Source organism: Hyperoodon ampullatus (assembly GCF_949752795.1).
Source record: "Hyperoodon ampullatus genome assembly, chromosome: 6".
Lineage (NCBI taxonomy): Eukaryota > Metazoa > Chordata > Mammalia > Artiodactyla > Ziphiidae > Hyperoodon > Hyperoodon ampullatus.
The window spans coordinates 121,415,985-121,429,509 of NC_136919.1; the positions used below are offsets into that span (position 1 = coordinate 121,415,985).

Sequence of the window (13,525 nt, forward strand, 5' to 3'; positions counted from 1 at the left end):
GTTCTGCAAATTTTCAAAGATATTATTTACCAGATTTCAACATTACAATTATCAATGTTACATTGATAATTACAATTATCAATGGCAAATTCAACTATCCCAAATTCAAATCAAAATGCCCCTAGTACTTCAAAACTAATTTAGAAACAGAAAATGCAAGCAAGTTTCTATCTAATATGGCTTCTAATTTTGGGGGTCTAACACTTAATGAGTGTGGTTCTAAATACTTTATGTGAATCAATCCAGTGTTCACAAGAACTCTATCAGAGGATGTGCTGTTATAATCATCCCTATTTCACAGTTGAACAAACAGGGTGCAGGGAGATTAGAAAGCTATTCACTGTGAGAGCTGACATTTGATCCCAAGAAGACTTACTTCTGAGCCTGGTATATTATAATATTATAATCATTATAATATTCACCTAATAGAATTATTATTTATTTATACCTCATAATGTAAGAATTTCAAATACTAGGTCAGAAAATGTAGTGTGGTTCTATTACTTACTGTGTGACATACAGATGGAATTTAAACCACATTTTAATGGATACTTATTTTCGAATCCAAACATGATATATAATTTTACTTGGTCAACAAAATATTTTCCTACACAATTAATTTAAAGTGATTAGAATAGCATGATACACTCTATTCTAATAATAATAATAAAATTTGACTTCCAAAATGTCAAAATTAGTCTTTCTATATTATGAAATAATGATTACATTTCTATCACTGTTGTACAAGATTAATAATACACTGATATAACATTTAAAATAACTCATTAATTGTGTAACATGCAAAATGATGAAAAAATAAAATTAACTTCTGAAGGGTTTGCAAAAATGTATATTACTACAAAAGAAGTTTCTAGGGAAAAAGAATCATTAATGTCTCTGTTCTAAAATATTATGATTCCATACACGTAAATGTCAATTCAGCTGCCTTATAAGACTTATGAATGAATTCAATACATGGGTAGATTTTAGAAATGTGAGATACAAATATTGATTTCATTCTCATGATGTATTATCTCATACTTATTATTGTCTTCTTTTTTTACTCACATATAAGCTTTCTACATTTTCACCCTTATAGAAGCATAGCTAGGGCGAACAGGGAAGATTCCTTTAATAAAACACTTACACCTGAAACTAACACAACACTGTTAGTAAAAATAATAAATAAATAAATAAATAAATAAAACAGAAACCTCCCCCCAAAACAAACAAACAAACAGAAACACTTAGTCTTTAAGTATGTCCAAGGAATGACTGAATTTTTAATCTGGCTTTAGTAAGTCCACTTGACATTTTTTTTCATATGCTGCATACACATCCATTTGTCTCTGTTTTGCAAAGCTGTTTCCTTCTTTGGTCCATGGCCTTTTATTATAAGCAAGTTATTTCAACTTGAGTTACAAGGACTTCTTTTAGAGTGGTATTATTTGAATGTTTTTTATACCCTTTTCTTTGCACATTTTCACTTATGATCAGGATTCAGAAATAATATAATCGGTTGCTGAGCACAGATGGGATACATTGGCTATGAGGAGGTGAGCTTAAAAGTTTATTTTTGAAAAGTGGAATTTGTTTGATAGGGAAGCTTCCCATTACAATGTTCATTTGCAGGCAGGTCAAAACCCAAATTGTGTGTTGAAACCTAAGTTTCTGGGTTTTCAGGAAATGGTCATTTTTCAGTTTTGCTTTGAACCTTGGCTCTAAACCAAAGACCTCAACATGTTAGTAAACAAAGATAGTCCTGCTTATTCACAAAAAGAGCACAATGGATACAGGATAACATTCGGCCTTGGTGACAGATGACAGTTGATGTTTTCCTTGTGTTATTTAGAAACAGAAACTGAAGGCTACTTGATGTCATATTTCAGCTCATTCTTGGAGCAAAAAGTGTTCCTGGAAGATCTGAGACTGTGTCTATAAAGTTTATCACTAAACCAATAACATAAAGATGAGGAGAGTCTACCAAATTTTATCACATAGGCTGCAGCTTAGAAGGACTTTTATTTTAGCATCACAGAGTGTTCTCAATCAATAAATTTGTTACAGCATAAAAATACTTCATCTTTAAAAATATGTCTTAAGAATCAGTCCAAAAGGAAATTCTTTACGAGTCAGTTATTTTTCCTGGCAGGTATCATTATAGCTTGTCTTGCTTTAGTCCTCCCTAGAGGTCAGGCAGAGGGAAACTGACTTTAGTCCAATCATTGATGTGTTTGGTGGTAGTTAGGGTGGATGCACAGATTACAGGACAGCAAGAGATGCAGGAACTGGCCACCAGCCATGGAGCTGTGCTTCTTGGGGCTCTGAACCCTAGTCTAGGAGAGGATGACCCGTCCTTGGCTGGTAGAAACTTGTTCATGTATCCCCGTTTATAAGTTCTGCAGATCCTCGAGGCTGATGAGATTTCCACATTATCGTGAGCTTTGTGGTAGAAAGCTGAAGTGACCTCTGCTCCATTGTCACTTTGGAAAATACATGGGGCACCTAGCAAGCAGAAGAAATACTCTCTGGTATGTAACCTTAGTTACAGTTAGAAGACAGGGATCTCAGTGCACAACTAATGATCAAGGCCACATATACATTTTTAACATTCACTACAAACTCTGAATCTGACCTCCTTGCAAGATAACCAGTCTACGGGTCTGATATTACAGAAGCATTCTTTGTGATTGCTTGGTCACTCTATTCTGACTACTGGTAATTTGGTATTCAAGGAATGAAAAAATAGACGAAAACTGATATTCAGTTTCTCTGAATATCTCCAGCCCTGGCTATTTTTTGTGGAAATGAAGCTTTCTTAAAATGTTCACTTTACTTATAATGAAGTCTGCATGTTTATTTGCTCGTTTCAAAAGTCTAAGGGGAAAATTGTATTTGTAACATCAGAGATAGTACTTATACTCATATACTGTGTACAAATACCACACATACACATAGCTGTCAATCTTTGTCACTCTATACATTAGTCCAGAAATTGTGAGCAAGACTTTGAAATCATTGACTCTCCTTTTAATTTAATTATGAAAGGTCTAATTGGGAAATCTCTTAAGTCAAATCTTAAAGGATTTGTCACTTTGGAAAACACATGGGACACCTAGCAAAAGCTTTCATCCCTTATTATTTGAAAACCACCTTTTATTTTTACCAAATCACCAATTTCATAGAACTTACATATTATACTAAAGATGAGAAAATGTGCCTTTATTGTAAAGAAGTACATATGTTCATTTTTAGAAAATAGCTTTCAAGAAAATTTGACTAAATGCATTCTGGATGCTAATGGATACCTACTAAAAGAAATGGTTCTAGAAAATAAATGCAAATCTGAAAATATTTTATTCTGAGTGTTTAATAGCAATCCAATATTTTATTCTGACAAGCCAGGAGAGTAAAATTTTAATGGAACAGCAAAATACAAGCATGATAAAATTGTGCTCTTCTGTGGCCTTTTCTTTGGAGGCACATAGATCACAAAAAACCTGGGCAAATCCTCAGAACTAGAGTGACTCTTGGTGGTAACAAGTGAGGACTGAGGGGTATGGAAAGCTCACAAGGATGTCAGTGGCTTTTGCTATAATTCAGAGAAGCCCAAAGACTAACACATACAAGTCTAAATATTTTAAACCAGGCTTTTTTCACCCTTTCTTTCGTCACAGGATTACAGAGTGAATATCTTTCTTCGTCAGAAATGGAACGATCCTCGACTTGCATATAGTGAATATCCTGATGACTCCTTAGACCTAGACCCTTCCATGTTGGACTCCATTTGGAAACCTGATTTGTTCTTTGCCAATGAAAAGGGAGCCAACTTTCATGAAGTCACTACAGACAACAAATTGTTAAGAATTTTCAAGAATGGGAATGTTCTTTATTCAATAAGGTGAGCCATAGGCTTAAATCCCTGATTTCAGTGAAACAGAGTAGCAGGGTTTTTTTTAGTTGTTAGTGAGTGTTTTAAAATTTTTGAGTAAGTGCTTTCATTGTTCCACTTAAGTTTCCACTATACCATTTCCCAAATATATTTAATCAACAGTAAGACACCAAGTTCCAGATCCAGGAACTATATGAGTAACTCTTGGAAATCCACTTTTTTAACAAATGGCCCAGGTTCTTACATCAGCCAAGTTAGTGGGTGGTTTAAAGGCAAATTGAACGTAGCCTGAATCATATGTTGTGATTGTATTTTTATGTATGCATACTTCCTTTAAATATTTATACGTGAAGAAATATTTAAGTTTTCTTGTCTGGGATCCATTTCCCATAAATTATTTATCAGGTGTATGTATTTTTTAAGATGTCCTTGAGCTTCTGTGGTCATCCTTTAGAAAAAGATCTTATTTACATTTTAGTTATTTATTATACATTTCTCAGAAGACCATGTAGCCTTTTAAAGCTAATATCAAAACATAACAATAATACCAAAATATAAACACAAAAAATAACATTTCTTGACAGTTGAACTTTAGAACTCATTCAGCTTTGGCTGTTCATTTAATAGCAAACAGGTATAAATTCAGTAAATAGCTACACTAATCTACTTGATGACTTGTGTGCCATCTGAAAACTATTCTAAACATACTAAAATAAAATGGTTATCTTAAATTTTCCATAGTTATTTTTATCACTTAGTTCAATTTAAAAAAAACCCAGGAAGTTAGGACCAGAATTCATGTCATATTTCTTAGAAGATACAATATGCTCTATTTATTGCAATAGGCAACTGCTTCAAAAATATTTGTATCACCAGTAACATGTTTTAAAGGTATCAAGGTAAACTTAATATTGGAGCTGTAGCCTGAATATTAATCCCTTAGATTTTACCTCTCTATTTTCCCTTTTGTTAACTTTTCTTCTCGTCAGGAATGGGTATATTTGATTTTGAATTCATCTGTTCAATATCAGGGATAGTTGCTATTTTTGCCAGGTAATAGTATAAAATAGAAATAACAGGAATGAAAATTTAATCTTAGTAGCTTAGTGATTTTGAAAACTTTTTTTCTACAAAGTGGTTTTGTAAATAATGCTAATGTCTTTATCCCAGTATATTATATCTGTTTTGCATATTTTTCTATTCCATATGAACAAATTTCCTTTCAATACATTTATCATTTCCTAAGAATGGCAAGGTGACATCACTTTATTGTGAATTGACACTTTCATCAGATTTCTGAAAACTAGCTAATATGTGTTAATATAATCCTGAATCATTAATTGTTGCATAATACATAAAGGAAGATTTCAGGTCTCATTCACTAATTAAGCCCTGTACTCCCATATGAATGAATAGCTTAATGGTGAAACCTAGGTCTAAGCAAGAGAATTTTGAACGTTTTTGGAAAATTACTAAAAAGCATAAGTATCAAAAGATAGTGGGAAGATGGAGCAGATATAGTTTTCCCTATTTCTTCTGCCAAGTACAACTGAAAACCCTAGACACTATGTATATCACAAACTTGGGGAGACTCCCAATGGTAGACATAATAACATTGACTGAGTAAGGACCTTGGAACCCAAGAAACAACATGGAAGTGAATTCGTGGGATAATTTTTTCTTTACAAATCTTAGACTAGGATATGAACTGGACTTCTACCTCTACCTGGAAGGAATAAGATAGCACCCACACCCCCTTGCCCTGACAGAGTAGTGTCAGAGAAAACCAGTGCAAACAGAAAGTTTAAATAAGATCCAGAGTCTCATAAAATATTATAAACATGTCTAGCCTTCAACCAAATATCATTCACCATACAAAGAACCGGAAAGTCCTGAAACTGAATGAAAAAAGACAATCAACAGATGCCAACAACAAGATGATGAGGTTGTTAAAATTATCGACAGACGTTAAAGTGGCCATGACGAAAATGATTCAGTGAACACTTACAAATATGCTTGAAACTGACAAAAAAAATAGAAAGCCTCAGCAAAGAAATAGAAGGTATAAAGTGGAACCAAATAAAAATTTTAGGACTGAAAAATACAATAGTTAAAATAAAAACCTAGTGGATAGGCTCAGTAGAAAAATGGAGAGGACAAAGATTCAGTGAACCCTAAGAATAGTAAAAAAATTACCCACTCTGAACAACAGAGAAATGATAGATTGGGGGCCAGGGGAGGACAGAGCCTCAGGGACCTCTGGCAGTATAACAAAAGTCTAACGTTCGTGTCATCAGAGTCTCAGATGGAGAAGGAGAATAGGGTATAGAGCTACAAAAAATACTAGAGGAATTAATGACTGAAACTTGCATACATTTTGCAAAAGGCATAAACCTGCAGATTCAAGATATTGAATTAAATCCCAAAGATATTCATACCAAGTCACATCATACACAAACTTCTGAAAACTAAATAAAAATCCTGAAAACATCCAGAGAATAACAACAGCTTATCTATAGGGGAAAAATAATTGAAATGATAAAAAATTTCTCATCAGAAATGATAAAAACCAGAAAGAAGTGACACGTATTTTTCAAATGCTGAAAGAAAGGAATTGTCATCCTAGAATCTTGTGCCCAGTGAAAATATCCTTCAGAAATGAAGGGGAAATTGAGACCTTCTTGGATAAAGGAAAACTAAGAGAATTTGTCACAAGTAGACCTTCCCTGAAAGTATAGCTAAAGGAAGTTTTCTAAACAGAAAGGAAATAATAAAAGAAGAAACGTTGGAACGTCAAGAGGAAGAAAGGAAACTGTCATCAGAAATATGAGCAAATATAATAGACTTTTCTTCTCCTCTTAAGTTTTCTAAATTATATTTGACAGTTGAAGCAAAAATTATAATATTGATGTAAGGGAAAATGAAAAATAAATAATAAAACATTTTTAATAAACATATTGGCAGAAATTAACAAGATGTAATAGTCAGCATTGTCTAATACCCTTTTGTAGGCATATGACTTGAAATTAACTGTTTGGGAAGATGATTTCTTAGTATATATAAACATATAAAATACACTTATCCTTCAACTCAACAATTCTGCTTCTAGGAATTTACATTACTTATGTGTTCATATGTACACAAGACACATTTACAAAGATGCCCGCTGCACCACTGAAATAGCAACAAAAGAAAAGACCCTATATATTCACAAAGGAGAACAAGGCAGAACACAATGATAGCCCAACATCAAGGAGTACCCTGCGTGAGATAGACCTAAATGTATTCATAAGAAAAAGCCTCCAAAATATCTTTAAGGTTAGAAATGTTTCATGCTTATTTTTGTTTAAAACATTCTATATATGTAAGCCTAGAAGTGTATGGAAAGGTACACGTATATCTAACTCCACACAAGAAGTGCAGAAGGATGCCCACAATTGGTTAAGAATAGCCAGTTATGGAAATGAGCTGTAAAGCTTGGGTAGAAATAAAGATGAACTACAGATTTCACTATATGTAAGTTAATATTGTTTGACTTTTTCAGTAAGAGTTATATATTACTTATGAATTAAATACATATGTTTTAAGCGACAGAGGCTTTTAACCTGAAGTCACGACCCTTGACTCCTCTGTGATGTGGATTTCTGATGGCTATCAGGGGATCCATGCCAGGTGTAAACAAAGCAAATTTACCTCCTTTCCTGCTAATTTGAAAATTAACTTTGTGAAAGGTATAATTTATTTTTAATTGTAAGGTACCTTTTCATTTCAGACAGATTTTGGGTGTCATAGGTTGCAAGAATATATCACCAGGTAACATGTGATAATCATTCTGCAAAATAATAGTGTCTAGAAGATTTCCATTGATAGAATTGAAATACAATGTGTCTGTATATTCTATTGTATCCTATATGATTATGGCTATTTAGTTGTTTATATCAAGTCATTGGACTTGGAAAATGGTGCCATCCATTATGAATTTCCCACATTTCTTCTAATATTTTGAGAAAAGTTATAGAATAATTCAGAATTGCATTTTTCATCTTTTAGTATGAGTTCAGATGAAACTGATGATGTCTCTTGGCCCCTGGTTTTTGTTTGCTCTCTCCTGGCTCACATGATCAAAGACTAAATTCATTTTTTTGTGAGTTGTTTTTGGAAATCTCACAGGACTTTGAAATTTTGAAATGGCAAACAGTTTCTTTGTTAACAAAAGTTGTGCTAGGAAAAAAATCTTGTTCAGTTTACAAATGGAGCATCTGTGATGTTTCATGAGAGGTCTGCTTTCCTGCCTGTTTAAAGAAAGAAGCAAAATATCCTGGCAAACCTGACCTATTGAACTTATCCATTTCTCACTACTTCCTTCTTTTTTTTTTTTTGTACACATTTATTTCTTCATTTTCTCTGCCTTAAAATTCTTCATATTTCCTAGCACCTTGGTGATAGCATTTTAGCTTAATCTGTGATTACTTGAACTACCATTAGGAGGCCAATTTACTTCAATTGATAATCATCTGGAGACAGTATAATTTGTAATTATACTTTTTGAAATCTCTTTTCTCCTTTTAAAATGTTTTTCTAATTATTTTTTTAAATTAATTTTTATTGGCGCATGGTTGCTTTACAATGTTGTGTTAGCCTCCACTGCACAACAAAATGTATCAGCCGTACACATACAGATATCCCCTCCCTTTTGGACTTCCTTCCCATTTAGGTTACCACAGTGCACTAGGTAAGTTCCCTGTGCTATACAGCATGTTCCCATCAGTTGTCCATTTTATACATAGTATCAATAATGGATATGTGTCAATCCCAGTCTCCCAATTCCTCCCACCCCACCCCTTTCCCCCTTGGTATCCATACATTTGTTCTCTGCGTCTGTGTCTCTATTTCTGCTTTGCAACTAAGATCATCTATACCATTTTTCTAGATTCCACATATATGCATTAATATATGATATTTGCTTTTCTCTTTCTGACTTACTTCACTTTGTATGACACTCTCTATGTCCATCCACATCTCTACAAATGACCCAATTTCTTTCCTTTTTATGGCTGATGTACTTCCTTCTTAAAGCCACTAAAACAAAGAAATAAACTGAATAAGGAATGAAATGACATTAACACACAGGAAGATGAAAATCATGGGAAAGAAAACAGTGACAGATGAGTGATGACAAGATATGTTAGGAAACTTGAAAATGAATGCACTTGTGAAAACTGACTTCACAGAGATAACCAAAACCTAAGCCGAAGTGGGGGAATGCAAAAGGAAGAAAATAATATCCTCAAACTTTTAGAAATTTGAGGCAGGTAGGACTTCAGAAAATGGGGTCTAGGGGACTTCCCTAGTGGTCCAGTGTGCAAGACTCCACACTCCCAATGCAGGGCGCCTGGTTGGGGAACTAGATCCTGCATGCGTTCCGCAACTAAGAAGCCCACATGCTGCAACTAAGAAGCCCACATGCTGCAACTAAGACCTGGCACAGCCTAAATAAATAAATAAGAAAATGGGGGCTAGAAAGGAGATAAAGAAAGAGAGTTGATGTAACCTAAGCAGGAATGATGGTGAGTCCTTTATCCTGATTTTCTTGCCTGTGTTCTTCAGACTAGGATCTAACTTTTTGCCTTCTGAACTGGGCAGAAAGCAGGAGGACAGAAAACCTCCACAAGTTGGGCCAAAAACTTCTGGAGAGTAGGGACTCCAGGCACAACTGGCATCTGTGGTGAAGCATCACCCCAAGAAAATGAGGGTTCTGTGAGTTCTGCACACTGAATGGTGATATTCCTATTCCCCCTAAAATGCCCAAGAGGAAAGATGTACAGACAATTGGGGAACCACCAGTGAAAAATTTGGGCAGCCATCCTAAGGTGAAGACCATTACTCAGTGAATCATCTGCTGTTAGTTGCACTCCAAATAGCTTTTAGTGCCTCATTCTTCAATATAAACAGATATTGGAGGACACCCTGCAATAGGACCAGTAATGAAAAAAGAAGCAGAGGCCAGAATACACATGCAGAGGAAATAAAGAGCAAAGAGAAGAAAATTAAAGAAACAAACAAAGAAATGACTCAAGGGAAAATTCAGGAAGCAGAAAAGGCCATAAAGAAAAAAAAAATCTCTGGACAGATGATGCAACAGCAGGCATGAAATAAGAGACATTTAGGAAAGGAGAAACGGAGTCATTCAGAGCATAGAAAGTGCAAATAGTAAACCAAAGTGGAAAAAACATCAATCAAATATTTGTTCTTGCAAAGAACAAATGAAGTGAAGAAATCTGCCAAGAAGTAGAATCAAGATATTAAGAAATAGGAAATCAGAAGGAAAGGATATGAAAATCAGAGTATCAATATCTGACCAGAAAGGAAGATGAGAAAAAGAAACAAGATTTCTATGAAAAGCAAGGAATTGATCCATTGCCTGCTCTGTTTAATCACTGGGAGGGATTTGGTTCTGAAAGGGAGTTTGTTGAGTGTGAAGTAATAGTAGGGAATAGAAACGGAAGAGATGATTAAAATGAGACAATTGTTAACACTAGGGAAAACAAAATTCTATCCAAGAACTGTAATTACAGCAAATGACTAATCTTCACCATCAACAGTAATTACATATTCACAACATGTAAACACTGCATATTAATTTAACCATTAATGTTTACATAACTGAATTTCAAATTCTGCTGGAGAGTTGTGTACACAGAGTGTGGTATAAGGGCAGTAAATTCTTATTTTCCTTTGTAGCAATTTAATAGACACCTTCACAAATTTTAAAAATCAAGCATAACATGATAGCAATTTAAATATGTGAATGTAAATTGCAGACACATATCTAAAGAAGGCTGCCTCTGAGGAGCTGGAAATGAACTGGGGATAGGGATGGGAAGGGCAAAGGTACAGCTGATATTGGTATGTTTTATATAACTGTCTGAACTTCTAAATGATATCCATGAATTATACTGATATTTTTTAAATGAAGTGCTTTTCAAGTGAGGGTGTTGGGGTGAGACACATGACTCTAGATCGTCAAGTTTGGGATTTGATTTTATTCTACTTATAAAGTTAGCCTATTATGCATCATATGTATGTATGTATAACATGTTATGGAAAAACCTGAACAAACTTTTTGGTCAACCCAATATTTCATGAGTGCTGACTGCAGACACAGGACTCCAGCGCCATTATTCCTTATTGCCAGCAAGCAGCAGGAGCCTCAGGGTCTTTGCTCAAATTCCCCATCATCCTCAGGTCTCGTGGGAACAATACATCAGGCTCAGGTGGGCACAACAGACCTGCGTGTCTGCCTCACAGCTGTGGAACACTGAGTGTGGGGAATCCACCGCTTTTATAGCAAGCTGTAAGCAAATCTTCTCTTTGTCCAGTGGAATGTTATCTCATCTCTCAAAATAAGCAGCTACACAAACAGCCATGAGAAATGGCTCAGGTGAAAGTATTGTCAGGGCCTTACTGTCTTGGTAGACCCAGCAGGAGGTAAATCTGTGATTTACTAGCTGTGATTTGGGGCAGGTCTCTTTACCTATGAAAGGCTCATTTTTCTTACATGCGTGATGGGGAAAATACTAATCACCTTGAGCCTGAAATAATCTATGTAAAACACTCAGGATAGTGCCAGGTGTACAATTAGCACTAAAGATTTTAATTTTTATCTTTCCAAAGAGAAAACAAAACCCAAAAAAGCTTAAGTTCTGGTCTTTTCCAGAATCCATAAATTAGCAAATTTGAGGACTCTTGCAAATTATCAATCTATCTAAGCCTTGGTTTTATCAACTGAAAATGGGGATGGTAACATCCTATCCACAAGATAATGGAAACACATCACGGGCAGTTAAATATTATCTGCTGCTTCATTTACTGATACTACTAATATGTACCAGGACATCCAACCCTACTACTTACAGTGCAGAAGCATTACTGCATTGACCGTCAAATAAATACCAGGAAGAAATTTTACATCAAAAATACCATACACGGCGAGTTGTCAAAGATCATTACACAATTTCAACTTTTACTTAAGCTAAATACAACCACTTTCTTTGAAATTCAGTTGTGAAAAGAATTAAAGTTTCCTTGTACAATACGTACTTATTTTTTTAACTTTGACACATAAATTTTTTCAAAGACAAGGCAAACTGATTTCAACAGATGCTTTTTAAGAGGCTGTTTATTCAAAGGAAATCAATTTACAATGCCATAAAATATATGTTGTAAGGAGATTTCTGCATATATGTGCTTATATATATTTTTCTGAAGAGGTCCACAGCTTCTATCAGCTTCCTGAAGGGACCATCAACAATACTGAGTTTGCACTGTGCTGGGTTAATGAGCTTTATGATCGTCTCTATCATCGGATGACAACAAAACTCCAATTAGAACGCTAGTACCAATGTTCCTTCTAGTGCTCCAACAATCTCATCTCTCCTGAGAATTATGTACTCTGTAGAATTATTCATGATAAAATATCAAATCACTCAAGCAAATATGTAAAATCCATGGGCAAATTCCTTATATTTTCTAAAGTTAACTGATTTTGGGGGGAAGAATCATTTATGTATCTTTTACTTTAAATTTAATAACGAATAGTGTGTGAAATGTATCATTTCTTGTGTTATAGAAATATATATTTTAAACGTCATATTAATTAGATAACTCATTTTCATGAAAAATGTTCTTATGCCTTTGAAAGGCAGTAGACTTAAAAGTTAAGGGCATAGAATGGACAGCTAGACCCCCAGAGCATCTAATTCAGCTCTATCAATTTCTGCTTTGTAATATCAGGTGAGTTAACCTCTTAATAGCCTCATCTCTAAATAAAGGTAATGTAGCTTACCTGTCTTATAAATTCATGTTAAGAAATAAATGAGTTGAGACAGATAGAAAGTATTTAAAATCGTGCCTACCACATAGTAAGCAAAAGCTGTATTACCTAGTATGATATTACAGATAATACTTCAAAGCTGGTGGCTAAGAGGCAATTGTCCTTATAACACTAAATTTATAAATATTAAAAACTATTAAAATACTTATCTTTTGCATAAGGAACTTAAAGTGGAGTCAGAAAGCCTTTTTTAATACTTCAATTAATGGTTGAGATAGCATACTCTGGGCAATGTTTGTTTGCAAATGGGTAATACCTTGATTTTAATGAGGTGAATTGTTTGTCATAGATAATAGTCATCTTTTTTTAACATTACTGCTTCACTAAGCCAAGAATTTTTAAGGGGAAAATTAAAAAAACGCACATCCTGTTTGTGTGTCTTGTCTCAGAAAAGAGAACTCTGTGTCCTCTCTTACACAAGAAGATATTTCCAAAACAGGAGAATGCGATTAATTACCTCTTGATTTAGTTTTCTTTTGATGTGGTCAGGACAAATCTTTAATTTATATGTAATGTTTTGATAAAGAAATTCAGGATCACAGTCACCAAGGCGACACATTTTTTTCATCCGTGTGCTGTTAAAGAAGCAATTGTATTGTACCTTAAACAAAAAGAAAGTCAATAAATAGACTTTTTCAGGATATGAGTTATGACAGAAGTTCTACAAACAGTGTTTTTCTTTGCCAAATAATTCCTTCCGGGGTCTTTTTTTTTTTTTTTTAAGAATTATGTAATGTCTC

General features: G+C 34.3%; 1 protein-coding gene across 2 annotated transcripts in view; it reads left to right on the plus strand.

Annotated features, from left to right (window-relative positions):
- Positions 1-13,525, plus strand: part of GLRA3 (glycine receptor alpha 3) — a gene marked incomplete at both ends in the record, with an annotated part of 167,588 nt that overhangs the window by 94,313 nt on the left and 59,750 nt on the right. For both annotated transcript variants that reach the window (XM_079707061.1, XM_079707060.1), the window contains one exon: positions 3,678-3,901. In XM_079707061.1, coding sequence (XP_079563187.1) covers positions 3,678-3,901 — 224 coding nt within the window. The remainder of the gene's footprint in view (positions 1-3,677; positions 3,902-13,525) is intronic.